This window comes from Cajanus cajan, chromosome 1 (genome assembly GCF_000230855.2).
Source record: "Cajanus cajan strain Asha chromosome 1, NIPB_CcT2T_4, whole genome shotgun sequence".
NCBI classification, from domain to species: Eukaryota; Viridiplantae; Streptophyta; class Magnoliopsida; order Fabales; family Fabaceae; genus Cajanus; species Cajanus cajan.
Genome location: NC_138517.1, coordinates 11,386,034 through 11,411,055, shown reverse-complemented (window position 1 = coordinate 11,411,055; position 25,022 = coordinate 11,386,034). Strand labels below are relative to the sequence as shown.

At 30.1% G+C, this 25,022-nt stretch overlaps 2 protein-coding genes across 4 annotated transcripts; one reads left to right on the top strand and one right to left on the bottom strand.

The window, feature by feature from the left end:
* The first annotated feature begins 5,385 nt into the window (after positions 1-5,385).
* LOC109800844 (ras-related protein RABA6b) lies at positions 5,386-10,054 on the top strand. The gene is made up of 2 exons (XM_020361746.3): positions 5,386-5,702; positions 9,549-10,054. The coding sequence occupies exons 1-2, from the start codon at positions 5,479-5,481 to the stop codon at positions 9,982-9,984; spliced, it is 660 nt and encodes a 219-aa protein (XP_020217335.1). The 5' UTR covers positions 5,386-5,478; the 3' UTR covers positions 9,985-10,054.
* A 2,393-nt stretch (positions 10,055-12,447) lies between these two features.
* On the bottom strand, positions 12,448-22,653 carry LOC109800300 (putative serine/threonine-protein kinase SIS8). Of its 3 annotated transcripts, none has more exons than XM_083074912.1 (13): positions 21,458-22,651; positions 19,208-19,651; positions 18,706-18,809; positions 17,103-18,313; positions 16,968-17,008; positions 16,523-16,591; positions 15,800-15,900; positions 15,313-15,391; positions 15,108-15,206; positions 14,949-15,017; positions 14,323-14,372; positions 13,864-14,040; positions 12,448-12,980 (listed from the first exon to the last, which is right to left on the bottom strand). In XM_083074912.1, exons 1-13 carry the CDS (start codon positions 21,950-21,952, stop codon positions 12,827-12,829), a joined length of 3,093 nt encoding a protein of 1,030 aa, XP_082931038.1. In that variant the 5' UTR covers positions 21,953-22,651; the 3' UTR covers positions 12,448-12,826. The 3 variants fall into 3 exon arrangements, with proteins under 3 accessions (XP_082931038.1, XP_082931044.1, XP_082931043.1); XM_083074918.1 differs by having other exon boundaries at positions 19,208-19,670; positions 21,458-21,599; XM_083074917.1 differs by having other exon boundaries at positions 12,862-13,002; positions 21,458-22,653.
* Positions 22,654-25,022: the final 2,369 nt, after the last annotated feature.

The window sequence follows — 25,022 nt, the reverse complement described above, 5'->3', positions numbered from 1 at the left end:
GTTCACATAACCCTAGGCACTAGGGAGTTTATCTGGCAAGGGTTTCCTACAAAGAGGAGAAAATAATGTCAATGAGATTTGAACCTCCAACTATGAAGAAGGTGAAAGTTTGGTGTGGAATCTTAATATATTGTATCCTCATTTTAGTTTCAATCACACCATCTTCAATTTAGTCTTCACTATAATATCTTCAACTCTACCTTCAATATAATATATTTGTCTTGACCTTGATTACAATCTCAACAATTCTAGTCAATTATAATATTCTTAGTTACTACATTAAAAAAATGAATTTTAAAAATTTGAAATAGGTTATGGGTTATAACCAGTTATATAAATAGTTTTTAAAAATTAAAACTGATTTTATAAAAAAAAAATGACAATGGAAAACTTGTTATGGTTTGGTTATTATATGCATTTTTCATGTATGGTTTTTAAAATTTTATGGCTGGGTTATTCAAATAACCTAACTATGAGCACTCTTACATTTCTTTTTGTATCAATTTTTTGTTCCCACTTTTAAATTAGGAGATTTTCACAATATATTCTTGGATTCTTTAGGCAGGGGTATTGTGTTGAAGTTTTGTATCAATTAATTTTATTAACTTAATCTAGAATATATATATATATATATATATATATATATATATATATATATATATATGAGTTAATCATCTATACATTGTTAGTGTAAAGTTTTTTACATTAGGAACCAATTATATCTTTTAAATTATTTTTTTATTATTTTTATTTGATTAAATAAGTAAATGACATAACACTATTAAAAGATATGATTGATTGTCAGTGCAAAAAAAACTTTACACTGACAGTGTATTGGTGATTAACTCTCTCTCTCTCTATATATATATATATATATATGAGTTAATCATCTATTCACTGCCAGTATAAAGTTTTTTACACTGACAACCAATCATATCTTTTAAAGTTACTTATTTTATTATTATTTCATTAAATAAGCAACTGACATGACACAATTAAAAGATATAATTGATTGCCAGTATCAAAAAACTTTACACTAGCAGTGTGTAGGTGATTAACTATATATATATATATATATATATTCTTTTTCAGTTACTAACATACAGTTTAAAAGTTTTAGTTAACTTACAGTTTTGAACTAACTTATTAAATTAATTTTATCAGATAATAGACTTTAACTTTTGATATAATATTAATTATTTTTTAATTATATTAATTATTTTTTAATTATATTAATTATTTTTTAATTATATTAATTATTTTTTTAATTATATTCTTAATGTTGTTGTGTTGCTTAGTTCCCAATAATGTAGATTAATTTCCTATAAAATAAACCATTGAAATAAGAAAAATAAATTTATAAAAATAAGATTAATTTCGTAATATTGCTACAGTCTTTAATTTATATATTTTTTTTTTATCAATCTCTTTATTTATTTACTTCTTTTTTTATTTGTGCAAAAGAAAATTCCTAATACGATACTTATGATAACACACGTAGAATATTACATATTTTTTACGTAGAGAGAATGTTAACAAGCTTTCTTTAAACACTAAAATTAAAGAATGTAACTAACAGTTTACTATCATTTTGAGAATAAGACATTAATACTATAGCAGCTGGTCACCAAATTGATGCAACTCAATTATTAAAAATAAAATAATAATAATAATAATAATAATAATAATAATAATAATAATAAGGCAGATGATAAACACACCTCCACTCTCGTATAGACACACCTCCTTTTTAAAAAAAATATATATAATGTCTAAATTATCCTAAAAAAAAAATGAAACTCCTAAATTTACACCTCCTTCTCCCCACCCCCCCTTCTTCCTTCTTCTTAAAGCCTCGTTCAATGTCATTAAATAACTTTAAAGATAGTAAGGGGTTCTCCGGCGCCGCCTCGTCCCGGGATGCCCGCTCCGCCACTGCCTCGCCCCGGCATGCCACCACCACCTGGAGGTGGTGTTCAGGTGTATGGTCCTCCTCGACCTGGGATGCCTCGTCCAAGCCCAGCCCAGCCTTGCCGGCCCCGTCTGCAGCGTCGGTGGCCCCGCTCCCGGCATGGTGCAGCCTCAGATCTCGCGCCCATAGAGCCACTTTAGTGAAATCTTTTCTTGTTACTTTAGCAATATTGTTTCTCATTCTGTCCCTCTTCATACTTGCAGCTTCAACATCGTCCTCCAATGAGGCCAAAGCAAAGAGTAATAATATTAGCCGCCAATTCAAAGAAGCCCCCGAATTCTACAACTCCCCGAAGTGCGCCTGGATGAGCGAGAGTTTGATATGTTCGGAGGAGGCAGTACAGGTGGCAATGACTCTGGACACGACATACATCCGAGGATCGATGGCGGCGATCCTTTCGGTCCTCCAACACTCGTCATGCCCGCAAAACATATTCTTCCACTTCGTGTGAGCAGAAAGAGGCTTTAGCAAGAAGGAAGAAGGGGGGTGTGGGGGTGCGGGGAAGGAGGGTGCGGGGAAGGGGGTATGGAGAAGGAGGTGTAAATCTAGGAGTTTCATTTTTTTTAAGGGTAATTTAGATATTTTATATATATTTTTTTAAAAAGGAGGTGTCTCTATACGAGAGTGGAGGTGTGTTTATCATCTGCCTAATAATAATAAAAGTTAATGCCACTGGCACGCGTGTCGTGGTAGATTAAATGGGCTAAATGGATTACAAGGCCCAACGAAGTTGAAGCATATTGGCCCATTGCTACTGATACTTTAACCGCTGGCCCAATTATCCACTTTGTGTGCGTTTCGGTTTTCAATTGGAAAATTCTAAAGTTTGAATAAATATTCCATTGTATAAAAGTAAAAAATAAAAAATTTCTTGTATTTTTATACCGTATCATAATCGTAAATAATTATAAACGATAAATTTATTAATTTTACAATAATTATATTAATAACAGATTCTAATTAATTCACTGTGAAACTTTTTACACTGCATGAAAATTAAACACACTTTTTGTACATATAATTTTTTTCCCCCCATTTCTAGATTAGGAAATTGTTTACTGTCTATTCTCGGATTCTTTAAATAAGATATCGTGCAGTGCTCAAGTCTTGTAAATAAATAAATGTAGGTGATTAAGAAAAGAAATTTCAATAAAAGTGATAAATAATATTTTTTAGTATAAATTAATTATTAACAAAGTTAATATATATTTTATAATTTTGAGTTTGAATCCTTATTATATAACTACATAAAATATTTGGAGAGAAAACTTTATTTTATTTGACTCAAGTAAAATTATTTTGAATAGTTTAAATAAATTAAAAAAAATAGTCACATAGATATGATTAAATATACAGTAACTATATTTTTCAAAGGGGAAATAATATTAGGAATCATTACCCTTGTAAATTCTACCACCATATGATATAATTAACCAGCAAGCATGAACCGATTAATCTGTTGGCCAAGATAGGCACAAATGAATGAGCAACCAATGAGTGAATGCCACGCAAGCACAATGGCATGGGCCCTTCTTTGCTAATGGGCTGGGCAACCACATGGTTGGCCCTTTCAATAGGTTTATGACATCCACGGGTCAGAAAAATCATAGGACCATTCATAATGTCTTTATCAATGGTTTCACATGTAACTTTTAAAACAATTTATATACTACTATAAAATTAAATGTTTCCCTTTTGTTCTTCGATTTTTTTTAATGCTAGTGGAGACCATGCTAGGTGATAGACATTGATTGGGATAAAACTTTATCTTCAAAATAATTAATTTAATTATCTACTTCATTATCAATTTGCGTCATTCACTATTTAAAATTAACGGAATACATAAATGATCTGATTACTCTGTTTTTCCTATTAATATTGTTTGTATGATTAGTATTAAATCTGAAAAGAAAAAATAGATTCGTAATATATTATGGATTGCTTTTCATGGTACGTCAATGGTGATACATTAACATTATTTTATCTATCTATAATCATTGATGAAATTTTGCACCTATACTTTTATTCTGATGTATCTTCACAAGTTTTAGTGCGTATTTGGTTTCACATTTGAAACGTGAAACCAAACACAAGCTTAATTTTTCTAGATCCACTATAGGAGCTAATTATTGGTTCGAGACTCGATTACACTTAAATCTCCTCATCCTTTCCTGAAGATTGTTCTTCTATGATATTTCCGCTTTTAATCATATTTTGAAATATTAACTTCTCCTATTTGGTGTGAATACTAAATAATATGTTAAAATTAATTAATAAAAAGAACTTTCTAATATATTTTTATCTTAAGGGCGTGCCTTCGAAAGTATGTCAATTTAAATTATTAAAAATATATTTTTGATAAGGTTTTTGTGAGCATTTTAAGAACATACATTAAGAAACAAAAAGTAAAAGTGTTACATAAAAATACTAAGTTGTACTTTTGGTTAATTCGCTATTTTGATCATTCAATTTTTAATTTCATAAATTTAATTTTCTAGTTTTATAAAATCTGGAAATTTTGTTTCTTTATTGAATGTTTGTCTATTAATTGTTAAAAGTTTAACTTTTTTCGAGATTTAGCAATTAGTATCCTATGTTTGATCTTCATTGTATGTGAAAACCTTTTGAATCAATGACAACTATAATATGAAAGAAAAAAATAAAATACCCGATATAGTACTAACATGAATTGACACAAGTGATTAAAGATACAATATGAACTCCTGACTTCCTATGGGTATGAGTCAAAATTTCAAATCTCCTGTATATCATTTTTCTTGAATGGTGGATAACTCTTTCTCAAATGATCTCTTGACTTAAATACTAGTTAAATAGTTATAATTGAATAAAACTGCTTATGATTTGAATTTATATTTAATTAACCCACTCAATAATAAGCATGTGCTAGCTAGTAGCCTCAAATTGTCATTAACTATTTACCCAATAGTATTGGAACATCTCTCCTTTCTACCAATTTTTCTCTCACACAAAAATTCAATATGCATGTTGTCTGGATATTAACAATTTTTGAATAAAAAAATGAAAATAATCATTTTACATTAATATTATTTTGGTATTAATTATTTATATTTTTATGTGTTTTAATTTCAAAAAGTTCAAGTTTAAGTTAAATTTCATTCATACATACTTATATTTTATTTAAGTGATAATAAAATATAATTTACTTTTCTATTAGACTAATTCAAATATAAATTATTAAAATTGTCCTAAAATAGTATACTCGATCTTAAATTTGAATATTATTATTGTTGTGATCATTATAATTATATATATATATATATATATATATAATTAAAGTAGGTGATGTATTAATTATTAGAATCGCTTTTATGTTATTCCCTTTCTTGAGTGCATGGTAAGTTATTAATAGGACATAATTGGAGAGTGGTTTGTAACCGTGTATAAATATATGATGATGAGTCTTGCCATATAAAATGTTGGTTGCTTACTAATTCTTTCTCACCTCACCTCTTCAACCTAGGTAGATGGCTGTGGCTGATGCATTTGATGAGCAGTGTGATTACCTGTTCAAGGCTGTTCTTGTTGGAGACTCAGGTGTTGGGAAGACAAATCTGATATCAAGGTTTGCAAAAGATGAGTTCAGGTTGGATTCCAAGCCCACCATAGGTGTTGAATTTGCCTACAGAAACATCAAAGTCAGAGACAAGCTCATCAAGACACAGATATGGGACACTGCCGGCCAAGAGAGGTATCTCATCTTTCCTTTTTTCCTTCTCTCTTCATCCATTCTTTATTCATCAATTTTGTCCATCCATGCTTATTTTATGTTCATTTTATCCATCATTAATCTCTACTAAAATTGAAATTATTCATCAACTAATATATCTAAACTTAACAAATTAAAATATTTATTGAATTTTTTAATGATTCGTTTTTTATGGACTTTCTTCTCTTAACTACACACTTTCATTTAGAGTTCTCTAACCTAAAACTTTGTTTAAAAGATTTGAGTTTAACTCAGTAAGACCAATGACTTGCTGGTAGTTAGATTTTGCTTATTAATTCGGTCATGAGAACAAATTAATTTAGAATTTGCCATGGGAAACCCTTTAGACTACATTAAAGAAGTGCATGATTATTATTTTTTGAATCTAATACAATATTAAATAATAAACAAATTGGCAAATTCACGAGCTAAGAAATACGTGAGAGAAAACCCTTTTGAGCCTGCAGAATGCAGAGCAGAACTCAGTTGCATGGTACTTTGGTATTTTTGTCTTCTTGTTGGTGTTGGTTTCATTTTTTCTTTTTTTTTCTCAATGAAAAGTTGGATGCTTTTGCAACTAGCTTTTTCAATTTCAAAGTAGGTATTCTTTGGGCTTGGGTTTGCTTAGTCTAGAAGAATTTAATGAATTTAAATTAATTTGACTTAATTATTATTAGACTTTCAATATTGTACTACTTTTCATCCCTTATCTACTTCCCCACAATATCATGTCCCACCACCTTTTCTTTTGGCTGCATTTTGTTAGCATCCTATAAAAGGTAAAGAAAATTATAAAAATTAAATTCAATACCAATAAATTTACAATAACTCACTCATTCTGTTATATCACATCGGTAGTTTTTTTTTATTTTTTTATTTACGAACAATAAAATTTGTTATAAATTATCTAAACTTTTATTTATCTCATCATGTACGGTATCAACATAGTTAGTTAATTGACATTATATATCATGAGATTTGGTTTCGGATAAAAGCATTAATATATTTAGAAATCCTTTGAGGTGGGACCAAAAGACACTTGATAACACTGAGATTATATCATGCATTGAATTTGAAGCATAGCATAGGATTTATATCTGTTTATGGTTAATAACAATAAAAGAAGAAAAAAGATGCTCATAAAATGAACATTGTAGATCATTGAGTTGTACAAGACTTGATTACCTTTTTCTAAAGTAAACGTTTAGTTATACATAAAAATAAATAAATAAAAAAGTAGACGCGGTTTGTTTGTGATCTCACCCAATTTAAGACAATTCAATGTCCATAAAACGTTTTAAATAAACTTCAGAAAATTTCAGCTTTTCGTTTTACTTTTGATAGAAGAAAACTTAAGTTAAAGAAAAGTAAACGCACTTTGCAGGGAGATTCTCACACTCTATGTTCATTTTAACGTTTTAAATTGAGGTTTTTTTTTGGATAAGTTATATTTTATAAATATTTATAGAAAACAAAAGTTTTTTTTTATAAATTAAAATTACTTTATGTATAAAGTAAAATTATTTTAGTAGAGAAGTTAAAATCATTTGTAATTTTAAAAAAATTAATTTAACATATGCATAAGTTAATTTTAGTTTATAGGAGAAACTTATTTTATTTTATAATTAAGTTGATTCTCTCCATTTTAAAAATTTCATAAGTTTGGGTAATTTCTCAACTTTCTTTTATATAAAACCTTCAAATGAATTCTTATCTTTGACTCAAGGTTTATATAAATTAAATCGATTAGTTTGCTTTTTATTTAAAGTTCACTAATCAAAAATATCAAATTTCATCCAAAAATATAACATTTTCCTCATTTTTCAAATCTTAATCTCACATCGTACGTAATCTATTAAGCTTTATTAAACTTTTGTGTAAAAAAAAAAGCTTATTAAACTTTCAATAAATTTCTTACTTTTATAGTTTTAAAATTATTTTATAATTGAATTCCATCATAAACCCTCAAATATTTGGATTAAAAATGAGAATTTGAATGTTTTAGATAAAAATAAGAGAAAAATTCACGGAAGATTAGGTATATAACTAACTACTAGGATTAGTCTAATGATTGAGTGAGTGGAGAGAAATTGGAGTAATTATAAACATGTGAATCTAAGTTTCATCTTCATTATGATCATCTTTATAATTTTTTTACTTTAAGAAAAAGGTATATAATTAACTTGAGGAAAAAAAATGAGAGAATAAAATACGTAGAATCCAAATTAGAGAAACTAACAGGGAAATTAGTATTTAACCACAAAAATGCTTTGACCTAATTCTTACCGACTTCCCTGATTTTCTACTATGATAAAATAATGTGAGGATATGTGGACATGCATTTTGGCTCACTTTAATATATTACATTAATATTTGAATAGACCACTACCAACCTCCATGTGACTTACAAAACATATTTGCGTCAAATTTTATATAGAGTTGGAATAAGAAACCTTAAGGGAGACTCTAAGAGAAGCTAAAAATACGTACTTTTGTAAGATGTAAATGATGAAATTGTTACAATACAAATAAGATTTTATATTGATAAAATAAAAATAAAAAGAAATAATAATGTATAAAATTATACATATTTTATTGGTCGATAAGTTTTTAGGTGATAATTAAATAAAATTGTGAGAACTTATATTCAAAGTAGATAATATCTCTTAATTATAAAATTATGTGTAAAATAAACTAATAAAAATAAGACATAATTCTTTCCTGTTTGATAGAAATATATAATCTCAAACAAATTGGTAAAAATAACTCTCACAGAAATAGAGTTGAAATTAAACTTGATATTACCAAATATGTTGATAGACAAAAAAAATGATATATAAAAAAAATTACTTATAAATTTATTTCAATTGATAACTTATGTCAAATTTTAATAATTTAATTTAATTTTTAATATAAAAATTAAATTTATAAGTTTAAAAAAAATTAAAAATTTATTTAATATTTTATTTTTATTAATTTAAATTGATATTATTGAGTGAAAGGTAAGACAAGATTTTTGTACATCAACTAATTTGAATATTCATTCTACCTCTACAGTCAAAGTAAAAAAGTACCGAGTTATAAGTAAGACATAGAACAATGTTTTGGTACTAGTACGGGTCCATGATAAAGATTGGACACATTCAGGGATGAAAATGATGGCGAGTAAGAACAAAATTAAAGTGACAAATTGACAATCAAATGCATGTGAGACGGTGAAGGTTTTGGTCACCAACCCCATCATCAATATTTTGTTTCTAATTCTCCTACCACACCACCCAGTCACTCACCTACACCCAAATCCATCATTCACCACCATAATCTTGTTCTCTTCCTAGTGTAAAGATCCAAAACAAATACTTTACAATATTTTTTCGTTATTAGAATAAAATATAAAATATTTATGTTAGTCAATGTTTTGTTTCAATTAATGTACAGTGTTTATAAAAAAGAGAAAATGGACTATCAATTCATCAAATTACAAACTTTCATGTGTGATAATTTTTTCAATGACTTTTATAATAACTAACTAAATAAGTCATCAATAGTAATCACAACATTCTATCATCTATTTTTACTTTTCAAATGGATAATGTTTGAAAGGAGTGTATTTTTAAGCTATATAAATATTGATTTTACAATATTGGTTGGTTATGTATCAACTGTGGCCATTGCTAAATTTGGAGTCCAAAAAAGCACTAGTAAATAGTAACAGAATCTCAAAGATTTTTGTTTTGTTTTAAGGATTTTGAGAGTGAATTTACATACATAGTAATGTATCTTGATCTTGAATTTCATCCTAAAACACAATGAACAATTTCATGGCAGGTTTAGGGCTATCACAAGCTCATACTACAGAGGAGCCTTGGGGGCAATGCTAGTGTATGACATAACCAAGCTAGCAACTTTTGTGAATGTGAGCAAATGGTTACATGAGTTAAGAGAGTTTGGAGGAGAAGACATGGTGGTTGTTCTGGTGGGAAACAAATCTGATTTGGGGCAATCAAGGGAAGTTGAGAGAGAAGAAGGAAAAGGGTTTGCAGAAAGAGAAGGGTTATGTTTCATGGAAACCTCTGCTCTGCAGAATCTGAATGTTGAGGAAGCATTCTTAGAAATGATCACTAAGATCCATGACATTATAAGCCACAAAAGTTTGGAAACCAAAATGAATGGTACAGCATTGAGTCTTCCTAATGGGAAGGAGATCCATATAGCTGATGAAGTCACTGCTACTAAACAACCTAATTGTTGTTCATCACTATAGCTTGCATCATCAATTTTTGCTATTTTGCAAGTATATTTCATCAACTAAGTTCTTGATTCTTCCTATTTCACTGCTTCTCTTTCATTTCCTCTCTTTATTTGGGCTTTTTTTCTTCTTCTTATTTTTGGGGTTTTTTTCTTTGACATATGATATAAGAAGGGTTATAATTACACCGATGTAACTTTTACTAAGTATTATACCGTTCAATAACTTTATATTAATTGTGAATTTTGTAAACCCAACCGTTAGATTGAAAGTTCATATCACTTTATACGTGTATATTAAATTTTGTTAAAATTGAACAACAACTTGAAGGTAATCAAAGTACTCATATTTTATTGTATTTTGAAATGAATATATTACATCAACTTTGTTTTATAAAAATGAAATATCAAATCATCTTGGATTAATATAAAATTTTGTATATATGATCTAAGAGATATGAACTTTCAATCTAACAGTTGGATTTATAAAATTCGTATTTAATATAAAGTTATTGAACGGTGTAATACTTAGTAAAAATTACACCGGTGTAATTATAACTTCCGCTCATGATATAGTTGTAATTTTTCATAAATGATGGAATTATATTATTTTTCCATTTTCTAAAATTAATAGAGATCTTTATTAAATAAATAACTAATTTAGTCCCTAAAATTAAAATAATTAGTTAAATTAGTTCTCGAAAAATTAATAAAAGGAGAAAATGGTACTTGAAATTATACATTATTAATCAATTTAGTCTCTAAATTGTAATGGATGGACAAATTGGTCTCTAAAGTATATAAAATAATAATTGTATTCATAAAATTATAAAATATCATTCAATTTAATCATTAAAATTTTAATGATTGGTCAAATTGTTCTCTAAAATTAAAAAGATTTAATTGTAATTTTGAACCCTAATTTTTAAAATTTCACAAATCATTATTTAAATTTTTTTCTCATACATTATAACCCTAAACTTATATGATTGTACCTTTTGTCTCTTTCAAAATCAAAACTTCACACGTTTTATCTCCAAAGTAAAAATTAAATTTTTTAAGAAATGGTAAAAATATTGGAAGTAGGATTTTAGTACCAAAATTACTAATGAAATCATTTGGGTTATTTAGATTATATATAAAAATATATTATATATTATTATTGCATTTGATAATTGAACTTTTGATTCTTTAAGTACATATTTTTATATTTGTATGAAAAAATGTTAAAAAAATTAACACGATAAGTTTATTTATTATTTTTATTTAATTTTACAAATTTATATATTATAATGTAAAAAAATCATTCGAATTCTTTGTGGCAAATTTGACTTTAGGCTTATCATTCTTACGAGGTCGTCAACTGAATACTTCATCTTCTCTCTCTTCCATTTTTTTTTTGTGTTTGAAGCTTTGGGTCCTTGAATGTGCTTAAATGGAGATATTGTGAATTGTTTTGGATAAATCCCTCTTTTTTTATTTATAATCCTATGCAGAGAATTACATCGTCTTTCTTTTTTTATTTTTTTTTATTTTTTTTTAATAAGATCATCTCCAATATTAAAATTTGATTTGAGATCTCCAATACATTATTTATACCAATAATTACTATGATAAACTTTAATTCTATCTAAAAATGATAAATTATAGACATAAATCAACTTTACAAAATTGTCTTGTAAAATAAAAAGACATTCTTCATTTATATATACTATTATAATCATATCGTTAGCTGATATAAAATTTTGAACACATTCCACTTATATTGAGATTATAATAAAATAAGTGTCAATTTTCATGACATGAAATATCAATATTATTGAAAAGTTATACTAATTTTTGGAATTTATTGTCCCTAGATGATTAATACTAATTTTGTATGTTTAAATATAATTTTAATCTCTTAAATTTAAAATAAATTTATTTTTAATTTTTTAAATTAAAATTAATATTTTTAGTCCTTGTAATTTCAAAAATCTTATTTCAGTCTTATACATTAATTTTGTTAAAAAATTCATCAAATACTGTTATAAAAAATCTGGTAATTTGTATCCTTATTAATAAAAATATCACATTAAACTCAATTGATGATAATAATTATTTCAATTTATTATTTTCAAATATATTATTAATAACTTAAGAGACTAAAATAAATTTTTTAAAATTACAAAAATTAAAAATAATTTTAAATTTTAAGAATTAAAAAATAAATTTATCTTAAATTTAAAATATTAAAAATATATTCAAACTATGTTCACATATTAGCCAAACAGTGGGAGGGAGAACTGCTGGCACAGTCCAACATCAAAATCTTTACTATGTTAAAGTCAGTTACATGAAATGCACGATGTCATTTGACTCGATTGAAAGACCAAAATATCAAATGTTATTTATTATAAGATATCTCTTGACAATATGTTGGAACAATCTAACTAAGCACAAAAAATTTGAGGTTATTGCACCATTTAAATGGTCAGTATTTTACAGCAACAAACATTTTTCATTCATTGTCCATCTTACTTCAACCGTTCAAGTTACAGCTGCAAAATTTTATAACTATTTATGGACATCAAAATTTAGAATTGATTACAACAATTACAAAAGAATTGTGTACAAACAAATGGTACAACCTGACAATGACTGCACTTCAGATTGCAAAAGGAAAACCAACAGCAAAAGAGAAAACAAAGGAAAGGAACAAGAGTGGAAAGAATCACAACTTGGATGAGAATATAAGTTAGGTGATGGCTTCAACCACTCACTTTTTTCATTCCAAAAATACTATACAACTTGACAACTTGTTCTCCACCTTTCAGCAGCAAAATGAACAAAGATTTGGTTAGTTGTATAATTGTTTCCTATATTGCTGAGTCTTCTACAGCACGTGATGACTGAGCCTTCTCATGCTTCCCTGAAGCGCTTGGCCGAGGCACCTGAGCTCCGATAACCGACTTCTGTAACGGCTTTAGAGCCGCCAATATTTCAGCAAATGTAGGTCTCAACTTTGGATCTCTATAATACAAAAGACAAACGCCTAGTTATGCAAAAAGAAAAATTTTCACAATAACATCCTTTGCAAAATCACTTGGTTGTGTTCTATAAGTACTTGAACAGAAACATTTGAATCATATCGTGCCTTCTACTGTTTTACCATAACCTTATACAGTGATGAACCTCTCAATAGTACATATAGGGCCAAAAAGTGTGATGAGAAATATAATTTGTGTTTGGCACCAGTAGAATGTTCAATTAAATAATCTAACATAGTGACATTCAGGTAGTTCTATTATAATTGTTGGATGAGACAAGGGAAATTGACAGACTAGTCATATTAGAGTGCTAGTTTTAAGTATGCAATTAAGGTTTAAGAAGAATGATGATGATGATGCATTTAAGGAGGGACACAATTATGGAATTAACATAAATTGTTGCTCCACTCTTGCTTTTTTTTTTCTTTTTCAAATAATAAAAGCTCATTAATGTGAATATTAATAGCTCACACTTCTACAGACGTACTACAATTTGACCTAATTTTTAGGCAACCAAGGATAATGCTCATGTTTGTCTTTTTCTCCCCATTTTTCAGTACTTTGTGATTTCAAAGTAAGACAAATTACCCATGATAATGCAAAATAGCCAACTTTAATGATTCCTACACCAGCTGGTTGCAGTCCCTTGTCAATAAGTTATTAAGAACCACGCTCTAGTTCATAGTATACTATCATTAACAAATTTTCCTACTAGGAGGATCAGACTATTTTATTTCAAACAAAGGCCTTTCGGCTATCCAAAATACATTGCAAATGCTGTCATGAAAAAAAAATGCACCAAAATGAACATATTTAACAGACATTTTATAAATGCAAGAATAAAATAATGAAAAAGGTATACTCACGTTTGCCAGCATTTCCTGATAATATCAGCAATGGCAGGGTCCATGTTATCTGGAATGTCCAGACGGCGATGCTGGAAGCCCACCGCACCAACAACTTGCATCGGATTCATTCCTCCCCATGGTTGCCGCAAAGTAGAGAGCTCCCATAATATGACTCCAAAGCTATAAACATCACACCTAGGTAATGGATCACAACTTATTAGCATCATAAACCATGAAAAATGGAAAGTGGCAAAGCCAATGTGGACATAAGTATGAGATGGGGGATCAAGCCAAAGAACAATATTTCACATGAAAAACAAAACCCAATTTGTTTAAATTCCCTGAAACTGCAGATGATTTAGCAAGTAAACAAGATCCATATTTTTCTTGATGAAAGATGATGATAATAAATAATAAGCTCCATATTTTTCTTGATGAAAGATGATGATAATGACAACCAAGAGTAAGAAAGATTACTTCTCATTTGAAGGTTCATTTCTCAACACCTCGGGAGCCATCCACTCGGCCTGAAACATAATATACAAAATGAATTAACTAATATATTTAGTTGCAGTGGGAAGCTTTTATTTACAAGTGCAGACACAGAAAGATACTGGACGAGAATGCGTATGAAATGCCCAAATAAAGAACAAGCTTACAACTGAGAATATAACCAATGACAAAAAAGAAAAAGAGGTGGAACAAGAGACATCCAAAACCATGTATATAGTTGCACAATTATCATCAGCTGAAATATTAAGCAGCATTTACCATCACTTGAATAAAGTGTATTACCTGCCTTATACTGTGATTGGTACTGACAGTATAATCACGCAATTTTTCAGTTTTTTTTTTCTTTAAATAATTGAATTTATGCACACTTTATCCACATTCCACACACTTGTTTGGACCATGTTTCAAATTGATACTATAGCATGTGCAAAAATAATCCTTGGCTTGAAGATAGTCATTGCCAGACCCAAAGGCTCAACATACTACACCAAGCATATAATAGATGGTAAGGCCAAAAGTTCAAGGCCTTCCAAAACTGTTTTAATTAAAATAGCAAGTGTCTACATTTGTGTGTAGACTTCATGACTTACTGTTCCTGCAGTTGATCTGGAAGAAAGGAATGTGCTGTGCTTCATACGTGATAATCCAAAATCACATACCTGTTGAACAGACAAAAAAAAATGTCATCATGTCAACACATAGCATCCCCCATGCTATCAACAAATTTTGATCATGAGATTAGATTGCACCTTCACAACCCAATTTTTGTCAACAAGAAGATTTGGGGACTTCAAATCACGGTGCACTACCACTGGAGTGCAGTTGTGCAAATAGTTCATTCCTCGAGCCTGAAAATTCAAAGAAACAAGTTATACAGCAAATGGGATTCACTGGTTCACTGTAGCAATTACTTTCTCAATACAGCAGTGTTGCATTAAAAGACAATAAGCTCACAGCATCAAGAGCCATCTTCAAACGCCTTCGCTCGTCTAATTGACTGTTTGGTCTATGAAGTAATCTATACAAACTTCCTCTGCATAAGATGATCTACATCTCAGTATTTAAGAGTCAAAAAGGAAAAACAAAAAATCCTCCAAAAAATTATTGATTTATCAATATGAATCATCAATACTTCAATTTGCTTCATATATCCATATCCGATACCGATACACTTGGATACTTCATCAATTGTATCAGTGACATGTCCAAACCTTTAAAAAATTATGGAAATCTTTTTGGATAGCAATATTCTTGGATACTCTTCCAATAATTCACCGGTACGCATTGGTGAGATATCCAAGCCTTTAAAAAATTATGAAAAACCAATACAGGGACATGAGACATACAAACATGCATAGTATAAGAACATAGAAACATTGTTAATTCGCAATGAACAATCTCATAACTCATGAAGCACTGGGAAATGAAGATTTCATGTTACCTGGGAAGAAATTCGGTAACAATTGAAAGATTTGGAGGCCTTGTTACAGCTCCCATGAAGAGGACAACATTTGGATGCCTCAATCTTTTCATTATTTTGACCTATTGAAATTAATATCATAAGTTTTCTGGTCTTTAATCTATATGATAGATTAAAAAAGCTTTTCCATCATCTAAATTTATTAGTAAGCAGAAGTATATATGGCATTGACAACAAGAATTACTACACAGAATTTCAATAAGGAGCAATATAAATACAAAAATTAGATGGTGGGACAACAAAACAACATTTTTCAGAATTAAAATTTAAAACAAGAAGTACATCTGATAATATTTTGAAATAATAACTACAACACAATGAAAGCAGAAAAATGAAAACACAAATGATTGCTCTAATCTAATGCGTTGTGAAGTATCTAAATATATATTAATGACATAATTAAAAATTCTCAAAGTTCAAAGACCATATAATGTATTAAATAATTAAATAAAAAAAAAGATAAATATAACCCCCTCAATAGAAGTGTACAACAAATTTCAAATCCGACTAGAAAGAATAACACAGTAATCTAAACAAGAAAATTGCAGCCATATATATGAGATTGTGAAGAGAACACAGATCACATTAATGAAGGCAACAGAAAACATAAACCACGAGATTACACTACAATAATGAGTAAAATTTGCAAAAGAAATACAGCAGGGAAGTAGAGATAGTCTGTACCTCAGTTTTGAATTCCTCAAGTGATTCACCCGATATATCTTGATCTAGAAACCTCTTTACAGCAACTTCCTACAAACCAAAGAGCAGAAATGTGCAGTAAATTAAAGAATTCTATACAATATAACAGAAAATTACCTAAATAATACTGACAAGAATAAAATAAAGTGACCTAGCGGTGAAAATTATAATAACATGGATGACTATTTTGTTCAGATCAAGATGAAACTAAAGCCCAAGAATTCTTGGCCCACATTCAATTAATAAAAAAATTACATTTTATAATTTGTAGCACATACACAGGTGCAATTGCAGCCATTATAAGTTTTGACACTGTTCATTCCATTTCAACATAAAAAGATAACAACAAAATAAGGTTTCATAAGCATAACATACGACTCAGCAAGAATAAAATGATCAATTATGTTCAAGAATATAAGAAACTCACAGTTCCACGCCATTCACCATGGTACACCTCCCCATATGATCCTGCATTTCAAACATGTGCAAAACCAGATAAATAGTACCTACCATCTAAGAGAAGAATGTAACCCAATCTTGCAGAATAAAGTACAGTTAATACCAATTCCAATACGCTCACCGAGCGTGATTTCCTCCCATGGAATGTCAACCTCAGCAACATCTTGATCATCTAATGCAGAACCAGACTTCGTGCTATCATTACTTACTACTGATCTATCAGATCTTCGGTCGCCTTCGGAATTTGCTCCTAAAGCTATATTCTCTCCATCACCACTACCTTTCAGGTCATAACCGGCACTGTCGGTATCTTCATCACTTCGACTGCTCTGTTCGTACTGTCTATTGACAGCAGCAGTCGTTGCTACAACAGCTGCAGCAGTAGCAGTAGCAGCTGCTGCTACTGGAAGCTCTATGTTCGAGTCAATGCTAGATTTCGCCACAGCAACTACCATAGAAGATGCAACAACAGCAGCAGCGGCAGCGGCAGCAGCAACTGGGACATTTTGCCCATATTTTACCTGAGTTGGTAAATGCTGTCCGGCTGGTTCCCTTGTATGAAGAGGAAGGTTGATTCCTAAACCTTCAACAGGTTTAGAATGCTCCAGCTGACTGCTAGTACTTGCTTTGGGATGAACACTCTGGTGAGACAAAGGAGGCAAAATTTGAGGACTAGGATTACCATCAACCTCGGCCTCTTGCTGTTCATTTCCTTGTTTTTGTTCATCTTTTTCTTCGCTTGAGGAACCTAAATCTTCGTCATAAATTTCAGAAAATAGATTTGGAGGAGCAACCACACCACTTTCAAGTAAAACATCATGAAGTTTCTGGGCTAAGTGAGGGTTCTCCTTGGCAGCATCAATCATGTATAGAGAAACGTCTTTAACTTTCATCCTGCGTACTGCAGGAGAACTGATCCCTTTAGTCCAAGAAGGAGATCTTGCATGTACATGTGGATGATTAGGTCTTCCAGGAGCTTCCTGCCCTGCAATCTTCTGAACATTGTGAGGACTTTTGAACTCATTCAAGGGTCTCATTGATTCTTCCTTTCCAGTAGACTGTCTGCTTACATCAGATTCTTTTCCTGTATCGTAAAATTGTTTTGATCTGTTTCCTTTGTCCAATGTCCCCAAATCTGAAGTTTCTTCATATGAACTTCCAACACCACTGCTGGATGATGCTACATGAGAGGAATCAAGGTCTCTTGATGAAGGACTGGCCACGTATGAAGATTCGTCATACTCTATATGTGATCCAGTTGCATAAGATGGAATAAGAGTTCCAGGATTTGCCATTAGGTCAACAATGTACTCCCTGAAATTCAAATCATGCACATCTTATAGATACTAAACTAGCTTGCAACTCTTACTTTGAAGATACAAAAAGAAAGGGATAATGTATAACTACTAGCACTTTTAAAAAACTAATTGAAAATTTAACAAAAAGCTACAACAGCAAAGGCAAACCAATAACAAAGACACATTGAAATACAGCTTCTAACTTGGGACAATATGACACAAATGAAGAATTGACAAACACCATTTCGTGTGTACTCTACCCAATACAAAATTGATGACAGGGAACAAGTAAAACAATTAATATCTCAATGCCAATGCACAAAGAATTATAAACAAAGAAATTCTTCCTACTTGACAATATCATAAATAAATAAAAAACAAAAAAAAAAACACTTTAATGGAAGTTACCTTCCATCATCAATCTTGACAAAGTTAATGGCCACGTCATTGGAACCTGTATATTGCAGCCCCTTCACCAACCGACATGGGATGCCCAAACTATCAGCTAAAACCTACATTTATTATAAATCAATAATCTTTATTGCAAACTTGTACTTCTTGGAATCAGAATTGAAAAGGCTGACAAACATAAAAATTCAATGTTACTACTATACAATGGTGTGCTGGATCCATGTACACAACCCCACCCAACAGAAAAAGGCTTTAGTTGCTATATCTTAAATGCATAGTAAACTTTTGCAGTGAGAATTAAGAAAATACAACAAAAATATCAGAGCTTGTAGTAGTTCACCCGGAATTGATCTTTCTCTTGAATCTTGATATATTCTAACAGTTTTTTTTTTTGGTGTAAACCTAACAACAATTTTTCATCAGAGCCTTCTATCAACTAATATGTGGAATCATTCTTCATTGAAATTCAAACCACAAACAAAAATGGTGGCATAAATACCTTAAATAACAATGCACGATGCCGAGCCAATCCAATAGTTAAAGAACCAAGTGGCAAAATCATGCTACCAACGGTTGCTTTCAGACTGTAACTAAGACTCCTCCATGCTCTTGTCATGCTTTCAGGATCTCCAACAGGTCCTCCCATATAATCAGCAACAAATATTGCAAGCTTGTGCACCACATTGCTATCTATAACTACTTCAAAATCGGGGCTTGATTTTCCAGTCAAGTCCTGAGCCTTTTGCACAAGTTTCAACAAATTAGAATCAGCAACCCTATTGACCAAGACAGCTTCCCATCTGCCACTACCCGATATTGATGTTCCTTGCAGTTGCAGATCTACAAGGGAAGGCATTGTTGCAGGGGTTGACACAGTTAAGTTCCCGTACAGATCATAGAAGCCATCCAAGGTCTTGTCATCATAACCAAGAGCATTGTAATTCTGTGAAGCACGGATAAATCTACGATATGAGATAAGTTAGAAAGGAATATATGTAGGACAAAATGGGATCAAGTAACCAAATGACATACAGGAATTAGTTCATCTTATATCAAAACCATTTAATGCATGCATCATCTAAAACAATCCAAACCATAATCTAAGTTAATGCTAAATCCTAAACCCTCTATGTATAGAACCAAGCAAAAACTGCATTTAAGCCAAACATAGAAAAGCAAGAGCAAAAGAGACCCAGGATTATCTCTGTAAAGGGAAAACCATGACTACGAATCTACAACCAAAGATATCATAACAAGGTTACAGTAACACTTTAATAATAATTCCAAATGCATATGCTCTAAGGAAACCAGCCCAGCAAAGTATACGAGGTAGCAACATTACATTTCATATGACCAAATGATTTAAAGATTAGACCACTAAACGAGAAAAATAGGAGACCTTTTGAAGATAAGAACTTATATGTTATACATAAAGGGAAATAAGTGACAACCAGGAAATCCCCAACAGCAAACAAATCTCTTTAGAAAAAAACCTTCTGCCTAATTCAAATAAAAATTATTTTTTTCTGATTATGAACCAATTATCCCAAAAGCTTAAGTTAGAAGAAGATACATAAATGGTTTATTACATATCTATTGTGCCCCCTCACGCACGAAACCTCTGGGCTTGATGCATTGATAATTTGATAATGCACAAAGCCCACCTACTTTGAGCTGAATTTCATCTTATGGGGGCGGCAAATCAAACTAGACATATATAAGCTTTGGTACCATTACCATATCATGAATCAATTATCCTGAAAGTTTATGCTGTTAGATGAAGACCATAAATGGTTATATTACATTTATAACAATATATCCCATCATTTTATCAAAATGATTTCAGAATCTTAAAAGAATTAATTTCTCATTTTAAGTAAAAGAACATTTAAGGGCTAAAGACCTTAAACATCCATTCAAATAAAGAGCCATATTTTGATCTCAGTTTTTAAACATAACCTTAACTATAAAGCCCAAAGGAGAATTTCTCTTATCTTCATATCAAGAGGCCAATCAATTTGTTATATTTTAAACCACCGTTTATATCAAGGATGTATGTCAGATTAGTCCAAAATGCAAGGATGCAATGCATCTTGCCTTGACTTCAACGTTACTTCTCAATACATACATCTGAGTGCTGAATGATATTGGAATTTCCAACCCAAAAGCATAGTTCAGAGAGCTAATAATATATTTAGCAACGTCCAAATTCTACCAACTATCATACTTGCCATCCGTCATTCCACACGGGTAAGAAAGGTCAAAGGATAAAACCATGAATAAATGTATATCACACGTGATATAAATACAAGCCCACATCCTTCTTTCCATTTTTCTTTTCTCTTCATCTTCAGGCTACGATCTATACCATACCTAAAATCCATGCTCCAAACAAAACCAATGAAGAATGAAGCCAGTCTACACATCTGAAATTTCTTACATAATGCTAGAAGCCTCTAAGAATGACCTGATTATCAAACTCATGACATCCAATATCTTTTCTGATGGGTTGTATTTGTTTATTGGGAGAATTTTTTTTTCAAGAGGAGTATTATATCTTGTTGTGTATCAGGTATTCACACATCTGCACATCAGTATGGTATTGTACAGTTTGGTATTCAACCTTTGTACTAAATGAAACTTTGTGTGTTTTATAAATCTATGTTTCTCATCCTTTCCCAATGATGTGATACTTAGTTTGTATCAGCACTAACGTGATAACAAGAAGAATGTGAATAAAGTGACTTACCCAATAACGGTAGGCCACAACTTCAGCTGGTGTATAAGCAGGGTCACAAGGTCCCATACTGATCTGCTTAACAGCTTCAATCTGCATAGCCTCAGGATCCTCCTTTGCACTCAGTTCTAAAGCCAGCTGAATCTGATACTCTTCCTCCACTTCAGGGTCCCTGGAAGCAGTAGACCCTGAATCAAGCCTAGCTGAATCTGACACAACATCCAAACCACCACTGCTCACTGCATCAGATGGCTCCATTCTCTCTCCCCTTGCCTGACTCAAAGATGGAGGAGGACTAGCACTCTGCCTATTGGCAACTGAATTCAACCAACTTGAGAGCCCAGAAAAGGGCTTGTGCTCAGAACTCTGAGGGGACTTTGAACGCAAAACCTTCTTGGAAGATGAAGATGAGCCAAGATTTGACTTGTTGCCCTTGGATGAAGAAGACCCTTGTTCATTCTCTGATCGGTTAGACATGAAGCCAAGCTTCTTAAGAATGTTCTTCATATCTGACCACTGAGCAACAGTACTGAATGCTAGAGAAGTGGAAACACCTCCATAGTGATCTTGGACCAAGCATCAAATCCAAATCCAAATCACTCTCTCATAGCTAAAAATCCATTAAAAAAAAACCTTCTTTTTTTGGTTTGTTTGGCAAAAGCTCATAAAACACAAATAAATACCAAACCAATCAAGTTTGAATCGAGCAATAATACCCTTTTTCAATCTTTGCCCAATCCAGGCGATCCAGATGCCCTGGATTGAAATGGAGCAGTTTCCTTTAGCCCAGACAAGAACAGATGGACTCTGTTGAGAGACAACACAGAAATACACCAACCAACAGAAACAAACATGTGCAGCCTCAACTTCAGATGTTCTGTACTACACCACTTCACACATCATCATCATCACCTTTAGGAAGCAGAAAGAGGTAAAAACGAGAATCACTGAGCATCCAAGATTGAGAAAGAAGGATCTTTCAAAGCTGAGCACAAAAATAGAAGGAGCGTGGGGAGTGCTGAAGAAGTAGTAGGGGCCACAAAGGATGACCCACTTGAGTAGAGGGGTAGAAGGATTTCAAGGTCCTAGAAAAAAAGTGAACTTGGTGGGAAACACAACAACCAATGAAACACCCCACTTGTTCCTTCTTCTTTCTTCTTAGTTCTCAGTTATCACCCTCTAGTACCCCCAAATCAAAATAGGGGTAGCATCAATTTGAACACAAGTTGAGTTTTTTATTTTCTCTCTCTCTCTCTATCATGAGTATTTTTTAATTTATTGGATTAGAAAATTATTTTCTCTTGTAATCCTATGATTGTCACTAATTTAATTAATTTCTATACATAACAAAAATTAAACAAAGTAAATATAGTGTTTAATCATTATGTTAAACTATTATATCACATATTAAATTTGAGTTAAACTTGAGAGAAATATAATATATTAAATACATAAGTTTCAAATAAAAGGGAAAAAATATGTGAATACACACAAAAAAAACTACTAATATTATAAAAAAAATCCTAAATTTTAAAAATCCTGTAATTAGTTAATTTAAATATACTAATATCATAAAAAATCGTTTTTCATGCATGTTTTTATACTATCAACCAATTAAAATTTATGTTAGATTTATATTATAAAGTGTTTAAAAGATCAACAGATTTATTATATACAATTATTTATAATTAGATATAGAATGTACAAACATTTCCATTATATATTTTAATTAAATAAAAAGAAAAAACCATTCCTCTTGAATTATGCATCCTTTGGCTATTGAAGCAAACCTCATTTTTGTCCTTGGCGATAAATTCCACTTTTTTTTCCAACTAGAGGACAAATGGTTTTAAAGTGGAAGTGGCAAAAACTCACTTTCATGCTTAAGCTTGCATAAGGACTATCTCACTCACCAACTAAAATAATTCCCACTTTGTAGCCACCAGCTATCTTTCATGCTGTATACCATATTCAATTCAATTCAACACTACTCAATTTGGCTATGCAAATTATTTAATTTCCCAATTTCAGTGTTGATCAGTTTAAAAAGTAATAAGCCTTTTATAAACACTCACTTTTTAGTCACAACTGATTAATTTCTTTTTCAAATACACTAAAATGGTTTTTTAATAAAAATGCCTTTTTACTTGTTATTTTAATGTATTTTAATTTTTTATTAATTATATTTAATAGGTTCTGTATTCTGCTAAAATTGTTCAAAAAAATAATCCGAAAATTAACCAATTTGATTTGTCACCAAATTTTCTAGTTTACAATATTTATTTGTTAATACTTTATATATATATATATATATATATATATATATATATATATATCTTTACTCTTAATAGAAAAATAAAGATCTGAGAAGAGGCTCAATAATTTAATTAATTACTATCCTTTAATTAGTTTTGTTTAGAGATGTGAATAAACTAGAGTTATTTGTAAATTGTTTAGACTCGATTGGTAAAATGTTTGATCATGCTTATTTAAATAAAACAAAATATAATGATATTAAACTGATTATTTAAGTAAATCAATTTCATTTTTATAAAACTTGAGATTAGCTGTCGGTGAATAGTTTAGACTTTTAGATACACACACGCACACACGTCATAAAAAATTAAAATATTATATATACCACTATTTGTATGCAAACAATTTTTATAGACTTTCTAATTACAATTTTGAAAAAATACTTTTATTTGTTATTTTTAGTTTTAAAGTGAGAGTTAAAATTTAAAAGACAAAAGATTATATTTAAGTCTTTTTAACAAGCAAATAAAAGGGAAAAATCTATGAATGAAATATATTAATAAGAATTAATATCAATAATGTAAGTAAAGTTATATTATAAATGAGTTAAACTAGATAAATTTAAGTTCTATCTTTTTTAACAAGTTAAGTTTTATGTAAAAATAAAAATAAAAAGTTAAGTTCAAGTTTTTAGCTAAGCCCTAAATAAATGAAAAAGCTTGAACAACTCATGTTTTCTCAAGAGTCTCATGGAGTCTATTCATTTACACTCTAATTTTACCAATAGTTATTGTAATTAAATTTTTTCACCAAAAATTACTATATATATATAATGTATCGATAACATTAAATATCAAATTTTAATTAAATTTTTTATAATATTTTAACCATTAACAAACAATTAGTTAATTTTCACTGTACTAATTTAAAAAGCCAAGAGATAAAATAAAATAAAAATTAAAAAAAGTAAGAGAGACTTGTTCTATTTTTAATTACGATATTATATATCAAGTGTAAAACTGATTCACCTCTTTTTTTTTTCTTATGGGAATCTTTTTAAAATGAAAAGAATATGCCTTGACTTGCATGCGGATATTAAGGTTTCATATATTGTAATTGTTTTAAAGACCTCTCAGCACATTGAAGTGTTAATTTCTCTTTAAAAAAAACAAATTATTGTTCATAAATGATGTTGAATTATTTTTCATAGTTTTTTTTAGCACATTTTCATCCGAGACTAATTTCGAATATTGTTCTAATTATTAAAACTGCCCCTTCAGAAAATACTTTTATTTCTTATATCGCTAAAAAAATTAAATCA